The sequence below is a fragment of the Tachyglossus aculeatus genome, chromosome 20, assembly GCF_015852505.1.
Source record: "Tachyglossus aculeatus isolate mTacAcu1 chromosome 20, mTacAcu1.pri, whole genome shotgun sequence".
In the NCBI taxonomy this organism is placed as follows: Eukaryota; Metazoa; Chordata; class Mammalia; order Monotremata; family Tachyglossidae; genus Tachyglossus; species Tachyglossus aculeatus.
In genome coordinates, this window is record NC_052085.1 from 20505733 (window position 1) to 20524161 (window position 18429).

The window sequence follows — 18429 nt, forward strand, 5'->3', positions numbered from 1 at the left end:
GCAATGGAGGAGGGCAAGGCAAATAGGACAAAAAAGGGGCAAATAAAACCTTTCCTGGACAAGCGAACGTTTGTGATGGCCCTCTGACTTCACCTAGTTGAACCACGAGGTGAGAAGCTTCAGTTAGAAAGAGGAAAAAAGGCGTCTCTAGCCAAATTATGCTTTATGCAATTGCCTGGTTTTCCCCAAGTGTAGAGCCAGCACTGTTGAGGTGCACTGTTCTAAGCACTAGTGTAGATACAAGCCAATAAGGTTGGACGCAGTCCACATCCCACATGGGGCACATAATATAATCCCCATTTTACAGATGAGCTGAGTAGAAGAGCTACAGAGTCGTTATTTATTCTCCTTTTTTTTGATGTCAATATTTTCCCTGTAGGCCTTAAATCAATTCGTATGTTCTTGTTTGATGCCTTGTGGTCTGAAGAAAGGTCTGATTGTGCTTGGAATTCGTAACACAGCTCCGAAACAACAAATATGGAGATTTCGCCTGAGACACGGTGAACTTTTCTCAGGACAGTTAGCTATGTTTGGAAGAGTGATTTAAAAAAGACAGAATTGTTCACTGGGACTTCACCTCAGTTTCAGCAGAGGGGAATACCCATCCAGAAGTTTGGCAATGTGAAATTTAAAGGAAACTTTAAAACCCGCAAACATAAAAAACTGGAATCGAACACAATGAACTCTTCGAGGACAAAAAATTCCTGGGGCATAAAAGAGATCAAATGACAGAGAGAACATGGTCTGATCAGTATCAGTGTGGTAACTAACACTGGCAGACTTTGGAATGCAATCAGACAGCTCAATCTGTGTCACTGTCCCTGCAAAGGGAAGAGGAGGGCGGGGAAGGGCATTTCATCCCCTCCAGCGCAGTTGAGGAGCTGCGTGGCCTAGTGTATAGAGCCCAGGCCTGGGAGTTAGAGGACCTGGGTTCTAATCCCAGTTCTGCCAATCGCCTGCTGTGTGACCTGGGACAAGTCACTGAACTTCTCTGTGCCTCAGTTACCTTATCCATATGAGAAGCAGCGGGGCTCAGCGGAAAAGAGCACGGGCTTTGGAGTCACAGGTCATGGGTTCAAATCCCGGCCCTGCCACTTGTCAGCTGTGTGACTTTGGGCAAGCCACTTAACTTCTCTGTGCCTCAGTTACCTCATCTGTAAAATGGGGATGAAGACTGTGAGCCCCACGTGGGACAACCTGATCACTTTGTATCCCCCCCCAGCACTTAGAACAGTGCTTTGCACATAGTAAGCGCTTAATAAATGCCATCATTATTATTAAGACTGTGAGCCCCATGTGCGCCCAGGACTTGGTCCAACCTAAGTAATGCGCATCTACCCCAGCGTTTTGAAGAGTATTTGACATATAGTAGGCACTTAACAAATGCCATTAAAAAAATTCACTGAACTTCTCTGGCCTTCAGATTCTTCATGTGTAAAATGGGGATTCAACACCTGTTCTCCCTCCTGCTTACACTGTAAACCTCTTGTGGGTCAAGGACTGTGTCTAGCCTGATTTATTTGAATACACCCCAGAGCCTTAGAACAGTGCTTGACACATAGTGAGTGCTCACCTAATCTCACAGGTATTATTACAGAATTTACTCACAGAGAAGCAGCTTTTCCCCTCTTCCCCTTCTCTTTTGCCCCACCCTCCTGCCGTTCTACTCTTTGGCAAATAAAAACATTTTTCTATTTTTACCTCATAATGTTTACATCCCCCTCTGAACTGCAAACTCGTTATGGGCAGGGAATCAATCAATCAATCAATCGTATTTATTGAGCACTTACTATGTGCAGAGCACTGTACTAAGCGCTTGGGAAGTACAAATTGGCAACACATAGAGACAGTCCCTACCCAACAGTGGGCTCACAGTCTAAAAGGGGGAGACAGAGAACAAAACCAAACATACCAACAAAATAAAATAAATAGGATAGAAATGTACAAGTAAAATAAATAAATAAATAAATAGAGTAAATAGAGTAATAAATATGTGTCTACCAACTGTTTCATCGTAGTGCTCAGTACAATGCTCTGCATACGGTAAGTGTTCAACAAATACATTGGATTGATTTATTGATGATTTAAATTACTACTAAGTTGGAGAATAAAGCCCCACGGGTGGCATTTTATCCTCTGTTGTTCTGGTTTTTTTTATTTTGTTTTGGTAGTTCCATCACATCTCACCTTTCACAAATGCAAAGCATTCGCTCCTGGGTCCCATTAAAAACGAGAAAATCACCTCGAGTTCTATAAGTGCAAATGATTTCGTCCCTCTAACTCACCAGAGTTAACTCCATGCCTACTTCGTCTCCTGTTTTCTCATTGTGAAATTTAATAGGTGAGATGGAAATAATACCGTGTTCTTATTGCACACTTCTGACTGGACGCATCCTTCTCTTCAGAGTTGCCAATCTCTTGGCTTGTGAAAGTTTCCACAACCTCTTTTTCCAAGTGGAAGAGGGAGTCCAGGAGCAAAATGGTCAAACCTCTGTTTTCCAAGCCATTCTGGGGGTGAGTGAATTCAGGAGGAGAGGGACTCAGATCCCCACGATTCTCCCTGGGAGTTGGTTGGGGGTGGGAGGGGGGAGAACTTGCAGAACTCCTGAGTACTTCTTGTCCTGGGAAGGATCTGAAAAAGAAAGGAGATGGCAGTCCCTTTAGGCCCCATTGCCCAAGGGTCTTGAGACTGTTCCCTGCCCCCTGCCTCATTAAAGGAGAGCCATTCCGATGGATAACTCGGGCATTAGTGCCTAGAGAGTTGGCAACCTCGCCTCCCTTTCACGCTGTCACAGCTTGACACAACTTGAATAATGAGGGGCAAGCTAAAAAACATTCAAGAGGAAGGGAACACCCCATGCTTCACTTCAGAGAAATGTTTTCCGTCTCCTTTCAGGGTATTCTTCATATTTGGAAAGGAAAATAAATACATGACAAAGGCCCAAGTTTCCCTAGGCGCTGCCTTTTGGCAAATACCGCAGGGAGAGGGAGATTGGGGAGATCAGGAAAAGGATTAAATCCTGGCTGGGGAGAAGTCGCTCGTGCATAATAATGATAATGGTTGTATTTGTCAAGCACTTATTTTGTGCTAAGTATTGGGGCAGATAAAGCACAATCAGTTCGGTTACAGTCTATAACTACAAGGAGTTCCCAATCTAAAGGCAGGGCCGGGGTGGGGGGTGGGGAGAACTGGGATTTAGAGTTGCTATTTTCCACGAGGCACCTGAGGCTCCGAGAGGTTAAGCGATTTGCCCAAGGTCGCACAGCAGGCAAGTGGAAGAGCCAGGGTGAGAACCGCTGGGTGACCTGCTGACAGTCACTTGACTTCTCTGGGCCTCAGTTCTCTCATCTGTAAAATAGAGATGGAGACTGAGAGCCCCAAGCGGGACAGGGACAGTTGTCCAATCCCATTTTCTCGTATCCACCCCGGCGCTTAGTTCAGTACCTGGACATAGTAAGCGCTTAACGAATACCACAGTTATTATTTTTAGAAACCTAAGTCTCTTGATTCCCAGTCCCGTATCCTCCGCACCGAAGGCGCGTGGCAGATTAATCAGTCAGTCAGTAGCATTTAGGGAGAAGCAGCGTGGCTCAGTGGAAAGAGCACTGGCTTTGGAGTCAGAGGTCACGGGTTCAAATTCCGACTCCTCCAACTGTCAGCTGTGTAACTTTGGGCAAGTCACTTAACATCTCTGTGCTTCATCTGGAAAATGGGGATTAAAACTGTGAGCCCCCCGTGGGACAACCTGATCACCTTGTAACCTCCCCAGCGCTTAGAACATAGTAAGCGCTTAACAAATACCTTTATTATTATTATTATTATTTATTGGGCAATTACTGTACGCAGAGCACTCCACTAAGCACTGAGGAGAGCCCAATAGAACAGAGTTGGCAAGCACGTTCCCTGCCTACAGATGATCTGCTAAGAAATCGTGGGCAGAAGAAAAACAATTCTGACATGCCCTCGTTTGCTGATAGTAATTAGGAGGCCTAAAAAAAATAAAAATGAAAGGTTCGTTGGCCGTCCCCCCTACCCAGGTCCGGAGAGGCAGCAGAAGTAAGGGGGTGGTCTTCGTGCTTTCTCCCTCTTCTGCCGGGTCACTCCCCCCACCCCCACCCCCCTCTTTAGGTGACAGTGGAGTAATCTGCAAATGGATCGCCTGGCTCTCCTCTCCCGATTGTTAATGATTTGCTGCAAGAAGGAGCAAGGCACAGGAAGGAGGAGGGGAGAGGAAGACACACGGAGAGGAAGGGGGAAGAAGGGGACAGAAGGGGGGGAGAGAACGAAGAGAAAGAGAAGGAAGAGGGGAAAGAAGAGGGAGAGGGAAGGAAAGGAAAAGGAAAAGGCAGAGAAGAGGGGAGGGGAGAGAAGGGGTGAGAGAGAGGAAAAGGGGAAGAAGAAGAAAGGGAGAGGGGAGGGGTGAGAAGGAAGAGGGAGAGGAGAGAAGAGGGAGGGAAAGGGAGAGAAGAGAGGGAAGGGAGAGAAGGGAAGAGGGAGAGAGAGAAGAGGGAGGGAAAGGGAGAGAAGAGAGGGAAGGGAGAGAAGAGAGGGAAGGGAGAGAAGAGAGGGAAGGGAGAGAAGAGAGGGAAGGGAGAGAAGAGAGGGAAGGGGGAGAAGGAAGAGAGGAGAGTAGAGGGAAAGGGGGGAGACAGGAAGAGGGGAGAAGAGAGAAGAAAGGGGGAGAGAAAGAGGAGGGGAGGGGAAAGAAGGAAGAGGGAGGGAAGGAGGGAGAGAAGAGAGGGGAGGGGAGAGAAAGGGGAGTGGGGGGGGGAGAGAGGAGGGAGAGGGGGAGACAGAGGGAGGGGAGACAGAGAGAGGGGAAAGGTGCCGGGAGAGAGAGGAAAGGGGGAAGAGGAAGAGAGGGGGAGGGGGAGAGAGTGAGAGAAGAGAGGAGGGGAGGAGGAGACAGAGGGGAGAGAAGAGAGACCCAAAGGGAGACGGAGACGGGGCCGGGGGCCGGCTCCTTTGGGCGGCTTTAAGGAGGCTGAGCGAGCGGGAAAGCACCGCCCGCTCCGGGGGAGGTGGGAGGGAAGGAAGGGGAGGAGAGGAGAGGAGAGAGAGGGGAGGGAAGAGGAGAGGAGGGCAGGGAAGAGGAGAGGAGGGGAGGGAAGAGGAGAGGAGGGGAGGGAAGAGGAGAGGAGGGGAGGGAAGAGGAGAGGAGGGGAGGGGTCCGGTCCTTCCCGGGATCCCCGGGCCGCGCTCTCCCGAGCCGGGCCGCGCCGGGCCGATGGAAGGGGGCGCAGGGGCCGGGCCGGGGGCCGGGGTCTGCTCGGCGGACCGGGGGGCCGGGGCCGGGCCCGGGGGGCTCCTGCTCAGGATCGCACACAAGCTCTTCACCTGGTGAGTACCTACATACACACACACACACACACACACACACACACACACGGCATCAAGCCCGCTGCTCTCCCGATGCTCCCCCATATGCTCCCCCACGTGCTCTCCCATGTGTTCCGCCTCCGGTGCCCTCCATGTGTTCCCCGGGAGTTCCTCCCCCGATGCTCCCCCATGTGTTCCCTGGGAGCTCCCCCCCCGCCCCCGGTGCTCCCCGGGTGCTCCTCCTCCGGTGCTCCCCCATTTGTTCCCCGGGAGCTCTTCCCCCGATGCTCCCACCCAATGCTTCCCAGGGTGCTCCCCCTCGGTGCTCCTCCCCTGATGCTCCCACCTAATGCTCCCCGGTGCTCCTCCTCGGGTGCTCCCCCATGTATTCCCCGGGAGCTCTTCCCCCGATGCTCCCACCCAATGCTTCCCCGGGTGCTCCCCCATGTGTTCCCCGGGTGCTCCTCTCCCGATGCTCCCACCTAATGCTCCCCTCTGGGTGCTCCCTGGGTGCTCCTCCTCCTGTGTTCCCCCATGTGTTCCCCGGGAGCTCCTCCTCCCCCGATGCTCCCACCCAATGCCCCCCCGGTGCTCCCCGGGTGCTCCTCCTCCTGTGCTCCCCCATGTGTTCCCCGGGAGCTCCTCCCCCGATGCTCCCACCCAATGCCCTCCCGGTGCTCCCCGGGTGCTCCTCCGGCAGTGCTCCCCCATGTGTCCCCGGCTGCTGCTCCCCCGATGCTCCCACCCAACCCCTTTAGTGCTCCCTGAGTGCTCCTCCCCCGGTGCTCTCCCCGCCCCCCGTTCATTCATTCATTCAATCGTATTTGAGCGCTTACTGTGTGCAGAGCACTGGACTAAGCGCTTGGGAAGTACAAATCGGCAGCAGATAGAGCCGGTCCCTACCCAACAACGGGCTGCTCCCCTAGTACTCTCCCGATGCCCCCCCCCGGTGCTCCTCCCTTCCAGTGATCCCCCGGTGCTGCTGCACGTGCTTCCCCTCAGTGCCTCCCGGTGCTCTTCCACGTGCTCCCTCTCAATTCCTCCCCGGTGCTCCTCCACCTACTCCCCCAGTGCTCCCCCCAGTGCTCCTCCCCCTAGTGTTCCCCCGATGTCCCCCCTCAGTCGTCTCCCCTGCCCCCGGCGCCGCCCGTAATGTAATAAAAATAATGGCGGTGGTATTTGTTAAGCGCTCACTATGTGCAAAGCACTGTTCTAAGCGCTGGGGGGGATACAGGGTGATCAGGGTGTCCCACGCGGGGCTCACAGTCTTAATCCCCATTTTACAGGTGAGGGAACTGAGGCACAGAAGTGAAGTGACTTGCCCAAAGTCACACAGCTGACAGTTGGAGGAGGCGGGATTAGAACCCACGACCTAGGACAACCAAGCCCTGCTCCTTCCACTGAGCCACGTTGGGGTCCGATGCCGTTGTGGGTACCAGGGCCGGGCACTGTCAGCGCGCTGGCGGGCCCCCCGCCCCCCCCGGCCTGCCCATCGGGGGCGGGGGCCCGAGAAGCACCTGTCTGCCCCTCCTGTCGTCTGCTGTGCCCCTCCTCTACTCAGCCCCTCCTCCGCTCTGTCCCCCCTCCGCTCTGTCCCTCCTCTGCCCTGTCCCTCCTCTGCCCTGTCCCTCCTCTACTCTGTCCCTCCTCTGCCCTGTCCCTCCTCTGCTCTGTCCCTCCTCTGCTCTGTCCCTCCTCTGCCCTGTCCCTCCTCTGCTCTGTCCCTCCTCTGCTCTGTCCCTCCTCTGCTCTGCCCCTCCTCTGCTCTGCCCCTCTGCCCTGTCCCTCCTCTGCCCTGTCCCTCCTCTGCCCTGTCCCTCCTCTGCCCTGTCCCTCCTCCGCTCTGTCCCTCCTCCGCTCTGTCCCTTGCTCCACTCTGCCACTTCGCTCTGTCCCTCCTCTGCTCTGTCCCTCCTCTGCCCATCCTCTGCTCTTTCCCTCCTCTGCTCTGACACTTTGCTCTATCCCTCCTCTGCCCTGTCCCTCCTCTGCCCTGTCCCTCCTCTGCCCTGTCCCTCCTCTGCCCTGTCCCTCCTCCGCTCTGTCCCTCCTCCGCTCTGTCCCTTGCTCCACTCTGCCACTTCGCTCTGTCCCTCCTCTGCTCTGCCCCTCTGCTCTGTCCCTCCTCTGCCCATCCTCTGCTCTTTCCCTCCTCTGCTCTGACACTTCGCTCTATCCCTCCTCTGCCCTGTCCCTCCTCTGCCCTGTCCCTCCTCTGCCCTGTCCCTCCTCCGCTCTGTCCCTCCTCCGCTCTGTCCCTTGCTCCGCTCTGCCACTTCGCTCTGTCCCTCCTCTGCTCTGCCCCTCTGCTCTGTCCCTCCTCTGCCCATCCTCTGCTCTTTCCCTCCTCTGCTCTGACACTTCGCTCTGTCCCTCCTCTGCTCTGCCCCTCTGCTCTGTCCCTCCTCTGCCCATCCTCTGCTCTTTCCCTCCTCTGCTCTGACACTTCGCTCTATCCCTCCTCTGCCCTGTCCCTCCTCTGCCCTGTCCCTCCTCTGCCCTGTCCCTCCTCCGCTCTGTCCCTCCTCCGCTCTGTCCCTTGCTCCGCTCTGCCACTTCGCTCTGTCCCTCCTCTGCTCTGCCCCTCTGCTCTTTCCCTCCTCTGCTCTGACACTTCGCTCTATCCCTCCTCTGCTCTGCCCCTCCGCTCTGTCCCCCCTCCGCTCTGTCCCCCCTCCGCTCTGTCCCTCTGCTACTCTGTCCCTCCTCTCTGCTCTGTCCCGCGCTCCACTCTGTCCCTCGCTCGGCTCTGCCACTTCGCTCTGCGCCCCTGCTCTGTCCCTCCTCTGCTCTGCCCCCTGCTCTGTCCCTCCTCTGCCCCTCTGCTCTGCCACCCCTCTGCTCCGTCCCTCCTCTGCTCTGCCCCTCTGCTCTACTGCCCCTCTGCCCCTCTGCTCTACTGCCCCTCTGCTCCACTGCCCCTCTGCTCCGTCCCTCCTCTGCCCCTCCACTCTGCCCCTCCTCTGCTCTGCCCCTCCTCTGCCCCTCTGCTCTGCCCCTCCTCTGCCCCTCTGCTCTGTCCCTCCTCCACTCTGTCCCTCCTCCGCTCTGCCCATCCGCGGCCTGCGGTAGGGCCGGTGGGGCCTGATGTTGGCGGGGCCTAACCCACATCGCAAACTCCTGCCTTATGGCCGGGGAACCTCTCGGCCCATCCTGTTCTACATTACCCTCTAGGCTTTGCGCATAGTAAGCGCTCATTCATTGATTGATTAAGGAGAATCAGCCGCTCAGGTAATAATAATAAATAAATAACAATCATGGCATTTGTTAAGCGCTTACTATGTGCCAAGCACTGTTCTAAGCTCTGGGGAGGATACAAGGTGATCAGGTTGTCCCCCGTGGGGCTCACAGTCTTCACCCCCATTTTACAGATGAGGTCACTGAGGCCCAGAGAAGTGAAGTGACTTTCCCAAAGTCACACAGCCGACAAGCGGCAGAGTGGGGATTCGAACTCATGACCTCTGACTCCCAAGCCTGGGCTCTTTCCACTGAGCCACACCGCTAATCACTACCTGAATTCTGGAGAAATGCGTGGTGTTTGGGAAGCTTTTGACTTCTGAGGGATGGTCAGAGAGATTGGCTGTAGTGCTAAACTGAGAGGGTTTTTTTAATGGTATTTAAGCGTTTGCTATGTAATAACAGTAATAATAATTGTGGTACTTGTTAAAGGCTTACTATGCCAGGCACTGTACTGAACACTGGGGGATGGGCGGGGAATATAAGTACATCGGGTTGGACACAGACCCATTTTATAGATGAGGTAACTGAGGCACAGAGGAGTTAAGTGACTTACCCGAGGTCACACAGCAGGTAAGTGGCTTACCCGGGATTAGAACCTATGACCTTCTGATTCCCAGGCCTTTGCTCTATCCACTAGGGCATGCTGCTTTTCCAAGGATGCAAGAACGCGAGAGATGAGAAGCAGCGTGGCCTACTGGAGAGAGAATCCGAGGGAATCTGGGAATCCGAGGACCTGGGTTCCAACCCCAGGTCTTCCACTTGCCAGTTGTGTGCCCTTGGGCAAGCCAGTTAATCAATGAATCAGTGGTATTTATTGAGTGCTTCCTGTGTGAAGAGAGCTGTACTAAACACTTGGGAGAGTACAATGCAACAAAATTGCTGGACTTGTTCCTTGTCCACAAGGAGCTTAGAGAAGCTAGGCTAGGCTGAGAAGCAGCGTGGCTTAGTGGAAAGAGCCCGGGCTTGGGAGTCAGAGGTTATGGGTTCTAATCCCGACTCTGCCACTTATCAGGTGTGTGCCTTTGGGGGAAGTCATTTAACTTCTCTGTGCCTCCAGTTACCTCATCTGTCAAATGGGGATCAAGACTGTGAGCCCCAGGTGGGGCAACCTGATTACCTTGTATCTACTGCAGCGCTTAGAACAGTGCTTGGCACATAGTAAGCGCTTAACAAATACTATTATTATTATTATTGGGGGGAAGTCCCTTAAACTTCTCTGTATTTGTTTCCTTATCTGTCAAATGGGGATCAAGACTGTGAGCCCCAGGTGGGGCAACCTGATTACCTTGTATCTACTCCATCGCTTAGAACAGTGCTTGGCACATAGTAAGCGCTTAACAAATACCATCATCATTATTATTATTATCATTATTTTTGGGGGGAAGTCCCTTAAACTTCTCTGTATCTGTTTCCTCATCTGTAAAATGAGGATTAAATCCTACACCCTCCTCCTTAGTCTGTGAGCCCCATGTGGAAGCAGCATGGCATAGGAGATGATAGAGCACAGGCCTGGAATCAATCAATCTTATTTATTGAGCGCTTACTGTGTGCAGAGCACTGTACTAAGCGCTTGGGAAGCACAAGTTGGCAACACATAGAGACGGTCCCTACCCAACAGTGGGCTCACAGTCTAGAAGGGAAGTCTGGAAGTCAGAAAGTCATGGATTCTAATTCTGGCTCCCCCTCTTGTCTGCTGGGTGACCTTGGGCAAGTCACTTCACTTCTCTGTGCCTCCGTAAAATGAGGATTGAGACTGTGAGCCCCACGTGGGACAGGGACCGTGTCCAAGCCGATTTGTTTGTAACCACCGCAGTGCTTAGTACAGTGCCTGGCACTTAAATAGCATAATTATTACTATTATAAGGGACTGTGTCCAACCTGATTACCATATTCTACCCCAGCGCTTAATACAGCACTTAGCACATAGTAAACAGTAAAAACCATAATTGTTATACAAGCTTTCGGAATGTTGGGAAGGATCCCTGTTGCCTCCCCCTCAGTGTTTCTGCACTCCGTTTCTTCCTCTTTAAACTGAAAAAGGCTTGTGGGGGGAAAAAAAAACCTTTCCAGCTTCATTGGTGGGATGCAACGCCTTCTTTGGCTCTTTGGGTGAAATCTGTTCAAGTTCAGGTCCGTCTGCTCGCTCTCCCCGCCTAATGAAGGAGGAGAGGAAAAAGCAGAAGAGCGAACTACTCTCCAGCCATCTTATTTTCATGAGACCCATCCGGTTCTTACTGTGAGCAAAGCACAGTTAAGTGTTGGCGGAATCGATCAGTCGGTATTATTGAGCGCTTTACTGCGCGCACAGCTCTGTACAACATGAGTTGTGCCCTGAAGGGGAAGGAGCTTACTGTCGGGTTGGGAGGACTGACATTAAAATAAATAACAGAGAGGGGAGACGGCAAAGTTTAAGATGTATGGAAGTGTTTGGGGGTGAGAGGGTCAAGAGTGAGGGTTGGCTGTCAAACCACATAGGGGTTATGGGCCAATTTGGAAGAGGGAGGAAGAGGTTAGTTAGGGAAGGCTTCCTGGAGGAGATAGGTTTTATTTTTTTTAGGCGCGCTTCGAAGATGAGGAGAGTTAGTGATCATTTGGATATGAAGGAGGAAGGATGCCAGTGAGGAGTCAACAGGGAGAGAGACGAGATTGACTTCTGTCATTTACTTCAACATCAAGTGAAATCCTTTGCTGTGCTAAGAAGCACCCGATCAGCTAGAAGTTACTTGAGCCTGGGTGGGAGAAAGAGAGTAGTTTGAAAGATGCCATTACTACATTATTATTATTTAACTTCTACATTGGTCTTTTAGTTAAATGGAACATTTTTAGTTATTCTCCACAGCAAAACCCTTCACTGTATTACTTATCGTTATCTACATCTTTCTAGTGAGGAAATAGAAGTACTAAGTAGGTAAATGATTTTCTCCAGAACCAGCCTGTGAGAGACAGGGATTTTAATTTCTTAGGCTAAATTTAATTTCACAGGCTAGATATCTAAATTACAATCCAACTCACCACACAGTTTTTGAACACTGCTTCTTTTTTTAATGGCATTTGTGAAGTGCTTATTTTACTCCAGATGCTGTACTAAACACTGAAGTAGTTACAAGCTAATTAAACTGGACACAGTCCGTGTCCAGGGTGGTTCAGTGGAAAAGAGCACGAGCTTTGCAGTCAGAGATCATGGGTTTGAATCCTGGATCTGCCAATTGTCAGCTGTGTGACTTTGGGCAAGTCACTTAACCTCTCTGGGCTTCAGTTCCCTCATCTGTAAAATGGGGATGAAGACTGTAAGCCCTTCGTGGGACAACCTGATCACCTTGTAACCTCCCCAGTGCTTAGAACAGTGCTTTGAGCCCACTGTTGGGTAGGGACTGTTTCTATATGTTGCCAACTTGTACTTCCCAAGTGCTTAGTACAGTGCTCTGCACACAGTAAGCGCTCAATAAATATGATTGATTCATTGATTGATTTGCACTTAGTAAGCGCTTAATAAATGCCATTATTATTATTATTATGTCCCATACGGAGCTTATGGTATTAATTCTCATTTTACAGATGAGGTAGCCGAGGCACAGCAAAGTTAGGTGACTTACCCAACGTCCCACAGCAGATAAGAGGCAGAGCCAGGATTAGAACCCAGGTCCTTCTGACTCCCAGGCCTGTGATCTATCAACTTGACCACACCACTTCTTCTACCAGTATGAGGAGGGAAACAAGGGAGTCAGGATGGACAGTTTGCAAGTCTTCTAGAGGGCATATGGTGATGTGGATAGAGTAGTGACATTGGCCTGTAGGGATCCCCCCTAAGCAAAACCAAAGAAGGGGGGTTCCCACTTCTGGAGAGGGATGATCTGATGGCTCCACCGTGACTCACCAACCTGCTGCTGGTCAATAAATACGATTGAATGAATGAATATTCATTCAATCGTATTTATTGAGCGCTTACTGTGTGCAGTGCACTGTTGCTCCAACAGCCAGGCCGGGCTGGAGCTGCCCGGTTGAACTTTCTGCCTCCAAAGAGTGAAGTTTAGGAGTGTAACTTTTAAAACTCCCCTGCACTGGGCAACAGCAGCAAGGGAGAGAGTCGAAGGCAGAGACGCAAATTTACTGCTTGGAAGGCGGCAGTGGTAAACCACTTCCTTATTTTTACCGAGAAAACTCTCTGGATCCACTACCAGAACGATTGCAGATGGAGGCAGGGCGTTCTGGGAGAGATGTGTCCGTGATGTCGCTATGGGTCAGACTCTGACAGCATAAAGCAAGACAGACCTAAGTAGCCTCCATTTTTCAAAACCTCCCATTATTCAGGGATGTTATCCAGAAAAAATTACCGTTGCTGTGTTTGGCCTAACTACTTCTGTCTTGCCACTCCTGAATTAGTTATTTTTTAAATTTTCTTTCTTGTCTTCTCTTTAGTTTTTTTATGGCATTTGTTAAGGGCTTATCATGAGCAGGCACTGTATTAAGCACTGGGGTAGATACAAGCTAATCAGGCTGGACACAGTCCATTTTACAAATGAGGTAACTGAGGGCCAGAGAAGTTAAAGGATGCACTCTAGGTCATAGAGCAGACAAATAGAGGAGCAGGGATTAGAACCCAGCTCCTTCATGACTCTCAGGCCTGTTCTCTGTCCACTAGTCCGCACTGTTTCTTGTGGTCTCTATAATTTCATTTTATAAAAATCTCCAAGTTGGCGGAGAGTGGGGAAGAGTTCTCTATAAAGATATTACTAGGTGACTGAGTTCCTTCAAAGCTCAGTAAAGATAATATACTTTAATATACTTTACTGATCACTGAATGATCTCAGTCACCTGGAGTATTGCTGATTAAGATCGTCATAGTAGTTTTATAATAAGTACTTTGTACTTACAGAGTGCTCTTTTCTAAAAAGCTCAAAGCTAAAAAGCACCGATAGTTTGTGAGAGGTGTTGGATCTCCTTTCTGTCAGTCAGTCAATTGTATTTATTAAGCGCTTACTGTGTGCAGAGCACTGTACTAAGCGCTTGGGAGAATACAACAATAAACACACATTCCCTGTCCACAATGAGCTTACAGTGTAGAGGGGGAGACAGATATTAATATAAATAAATAAATTACAGATGCGTACATAAGTGCTGTGGGGCTGGAAGAGGGAATGAATGAAGGGAGAGAGTCAAAGTGATGCAGAAGGGAGTGGGAGAAGAGGAAAGGTGGGCTTAGTCAGGGAAGGCCTCTTGGAGGAGATGGGCCTTCATTAAGGCTTTGATGAGGGGAAGAGTCACTGTCAGATATGAGGAGGGAGGGCGTTCCAGGACAGAGGCCAGATTTGGGTGAGAGATCGTCCGTGAGATAGACAAGATTGAGGTATAGTGGGAAAGTTAGCATTGGAGGAGTGACATATACAGCTGGGTTGTAGTGAGAGAGTAGCAAGGTGAGGTAGGAGGGGGTAAGGTGGTTGAGTGCTTTAAAGACCCAATGGTGAGGAGTTTCTCTTTGATGAGGAGGTGGTTGGGCAACCACTGGAGTTTCTTGAGGAGTGGGGTAACGTGACCTGAACGTTTTTGTAGGAAAATGATCCAGGTAGCAGAGTGAAGTATGACTGGAGTGGGGAGAGACAGGAGGCTGGGAGGTCAGTGAGGAGACTGGTACAGTAGTCAAAACTGGATAGGACAAGTGATCTTGAAGTTATTTGTAGTAATAATAATAATAATGATGGTATTTGTTAAGCACTTACTATGTACCAAGCATTGGGGTAGATACAAGGTAATCAGTTTATCCCACGTGAGGCTCACAGTCTTCATCCCCGTTTTCCAGTTGAGGTAACTGAGGCACAGAGAAGTCAAGTGGCTTGCCCAAGGTCACACAGCAGACGAGTTCTGGAGCAGGGATTAGAACTCACATCTTCTGACTCCCAAGCCCGTGCTCTTGCCACTAAGCCTCGCTGCTTCTCATTATTATTGTTTCTGTTGACTTGCAGATAAAGAAATTGGGGCCCAGAGAGATTGAGTGATGAATCCCCTAACATATGGCAATTAGTTGAGATCTAGGGATTAGAGGGAGAGTCTCCAGGCCTGTTTTTTTGGGGGGAACAAGACTACGCAGCATTTCTGGAGTGGAGTGCAGGGGCGGGTTTGAAGCTTGCGGTACTTCACATTCAAAGACGCTGTTGATGGAGAGATCTCGTGAATATGGGTCAGACTATGAAGATCTAATATATAGACCCTTACAGGCACATTCAAACAGACACCCACATACAAACACACACAATCTCTCCCTCTTTCTCTCTCTTTGGAAGTCGCTATTCAGCTGTGATGCCGAAAAGGAGGAGAGTGTTTGCTCTTCATAAACCCTACTCTCGTTTTTCTGGTTTGGCTGGTTAGCAGTAACACACAATGGGTCCCCGGGAGCAGCAGTGCACATTTGTGTGGGATTGTCTCTCAGGATCAGAGGAGGCTGAGGAAGAATATCGTGGTATGCCTGTAAATCCATGTTAACTGTTTCTGTTAACAGCCAATGCTGTTATCAGGGGAGATGGAGAGTATAAATTAATTATGCAGGGAAAAAACAACACCACCACATTTTATCCATTAGCTGTTTAGTGGTAATGCATCAGGCCTCTTCCCCACAACCAGAGATCATATCAGGTAGCAAACTATTGGAAGTTTCAAGATGAAAATCTGCTCTTCTTTGGAAGTATCAGGGAGAAGAGATAGCCATAAGACAGATAGCAGAAGGGAGAAGGAGGAAAAGCAAAGAATGTGGTTAATCCACCTGCTGAATAGTTAAGAGTTGGCTGATTACAACTCCAGCAAGCAATTCGTTTTCATGGGAAACAGCAACTGGCAGACTGAGGTGTGACTTGAAAACGTAGGCCTGCCTTATGTTCAAAGAGTAGAGATTATTGTATGACTCAATGTGGGTTAGTCTCATCATTTCACTCAAAGGCAAAAAAAAATCCCTCACTGCTAGTCAACTCGTTGTGAGAAAGGAATGTGTCTGTTTATTGTTATATTGTACTCTCTCAAGCGCTTAGTATAGTTCTCTGCACACAGTAAGCACTCAATAAATAAGATTGAATGAACAAATCAGCTGCAGAATTTATTTTCCTTAACTGGGTATCTTTTTTACTGAAAGATGAGGTAATGAAAGATTTGTGTGGAGAGGTGGGGAAAGAAAGCAGCAGAGATATTTAGGAGTACGTGTCATTGGGTTAAAGTTTAGTATTTCCCTTAAGCTTCAGACAGCTTTGAGGAGGTCTCAGAAACTGAGTTTTTGATTAGATGAACCCCAGATATATTAGATGGATTCAGACCTACAAAGAGTGTTCAAGAACCGTTAATAATAATAATATAATGGCATTTGTTAAGCGCTTACTGTGTGCCAAGCATTGTTCTAAGCACTGGCGTAGATACAAGGTAGTCAGGATGTTCCACGTGGGCTCACAGTCTTAATCCCCATTTTACAGATGAGATAACTGAGGCACAGAGAAGTTAAGTGGCTCACCCAAAGTCACACAGCTGACAAGTGGTGGAGCTGGGATTAGAACTCACAACCTCTGACTCGCAAGCCTGTGCTCTTTCCAATAAGCCACGCTGCTTCATTAGGCCTACAAAAGTTGTATTCAGCCTGCAGAACTGCCTTGGCTTAGGTAAGAATCGCCATAAATAATCATTCATAGTTGTGGCATCTGTTGAGCACTTACTATGTGCCAGGCACTGTGTTAAGCATCTGGGTAGATAAAAGATAAGGAGGTTCGACCTGGTCCATGTCCCACGTGCAGCTCCCAGTCTTAATCCCCATTTTACAGATGAGGTAACTGAGGCACAGACAAGTGAAGTAACTTGCCCGAGGTTGCACAGCAGACAGGTGGCGGAGTCGGGGTTAGATCCCAGGTCCTCGGACTCCTAAGTCCGTGTTCTGCCGACCAGGCCACAATTCTTCTCTGTTCATCCAAATTTACCCTGTTTGGGCCTATCCTGAACTCTGTTCACATCTTTAAGTCCTGATCCTCTCCTTGATATTTTCTCCAATTTATTAAACCATCAGTCAATCAGTAGTGTTTATCTAGTGCTTACTCTGGCCAGAGCACACTATTATAAACCTTTGGGAGTACAATAGAGTTAATAGATATGATCCCTGCCTTCGTGTAGTTTACAATCTAGCTGAGGAGAGCAACTTCTTATACTATCAATACCTTCATTATTATCATCATCATCATCAGTAGTTATTTCTAAGTTGGCTAATGTGCATGTCCAGTAGAATGCAGCTTGTTAATTTGTGGATGACAGCACGGCTTATTAGGCCCCTCAAAAAGGTCAAAAATTGGACGGGAATATTCGCTGGATAAATTAGGTTGGGAAGCAAGGTGGCCTAGTGGAAAGAGCAGGGGCCTCAGAGTCAGAGGACCTGGGTTCTAATCCTAGCTGTGTCACTTACCTGGGCAAGGCGCTTAACTTCTCTGTACCTCAGTTTCCTCAACTTTTAAAATGGGGATTCAAAACCCGTTCGCCTTCCTACTTAGACCGTGAGCCCCATGTGGGACAGGGACTGTGTCCGACTTGATTTATTTGTATCTACCCGTGTGCTTAGGCAGTGCTTGACAGTTAACAAATATCATTTAAAAAACAAATTAGGTTCCAGATATCAAAAACTTATGATCACGTACTGCCTAGAGGGAGGGTCCAGTGAGGAGCAGAAGGGAAGAGGTTTTATATATACTGTGGGGAAAGGCGGGCAGTCATTATTTCTATTACTCCAACTTTCCAGTTCCAATAATCCATTTAGTTATTTCAACAGAATATTCGATTCCACTGTGGCTTATTCCCCATGAGATAATGAGGGTCAAAATGTGCCGTTATGAATTGAAACATTCTAAAGGAAGATATGATAGCAGGAACTCTAGGCTACTATTTTCCTTTCTAGATTGTAAGCTTGTTTTGGTCAGGGAATGTGTTTACCACCTCTGTTCATTCAGTCGTATTTATTGAGTGCTTTCTGTGTGCAGAGCCCTGTACTAAGTGTTTGGGAGAGTACAGTACAACAGTAGACACATTCCCTGTCCACAGCGAGCTTACAGTCAACTCCCAAGTGTTAGGTACTGTGCTCTGCACATAGTAAGTGCTCAGTAAATACCACTGATTGATTGAAACACCACCTAGGAGCTGATCAAGAGTTCTGTCCGTATATAGTGACCATAGCTGTATCAGATGACCAAACTGGACGACATCCAAATTGGGATTTAAGTAGGAGCACAAATGGGAAAAGTTCACAACAGAAACTGTTAGTCAAGTTTTGCAAGGTAATAGTTACCGCCAGGGAGGATTAAGACCTCAGGGCCAAGCTGAGGATTTGATTAACAAAAGGCAATGTATGACAATGCTGAATACAGTATTCAACCTGATTATCTTGTGTCTACTGCAGCGCTTAGTGTAGTGCCTGGCACATAGTGAGCAGTTAACAAGTACCACAAAAAACAAAAAGGTCAAGTGCCTTGTGCTAGGTTTGGGGAAAAGGCTGGAAAATAGGGTTTAGTCTAAGACAACCTCCAAATTAAGGCGAGTAACTTATTTCTCACTTCCATTCAATCTCAGCTCTAAGGAGAAAAATTAATATATGATGATTATTTCTGGTGGATTTGAGTGAAGCAGATGGAGCACATTTAACAGCCAACAGGAACTTCCAACTGTCTGCCTTCCTTTCCTTCTGCCCTCAGAAGTTCTCAGCTCTGACCCCAACCCAGAATGTTCCAAAACGGTGGTGGGGGCGGGCAGAGAGCTGTCATATCGCCAAACCTTCTTGCCTGAATATCAGTTGGCCAACTATGCTTTAACAAAAGTTGTGGAGAGTTGGCATCTGGTTTGAATTGCGCCCTGGTTTTCAAAAGCAGGAG

The 18429-nt window shown here is 49.3% G+C and overlaps 1 protein-coding gene across 1 annotated transcript in view; it reads left to right on the forward strand.

Moving 5' to 3' along the window:
• The first annotated feature begins 2420 nt into the window (after positions 1–2420).
• SLC35F2 (solute carrier family 35 member F2) overlaps positions 2421–18429 on the forward strand; it is a 44124-nt gene continuing 28115 nt past the window's right edge. Inside the window, exon 1 of the mRNA XM_038762020.1 lies at positions 2421–2514. Coding sequence (XP_038617948.1) covers positions 2480–2514 — 35 coding nt within the window. The 5' untranslated portion in view covers positions 2421–2479. The remainder of the gene's footprint in view (positions 2515–18429) is intronic.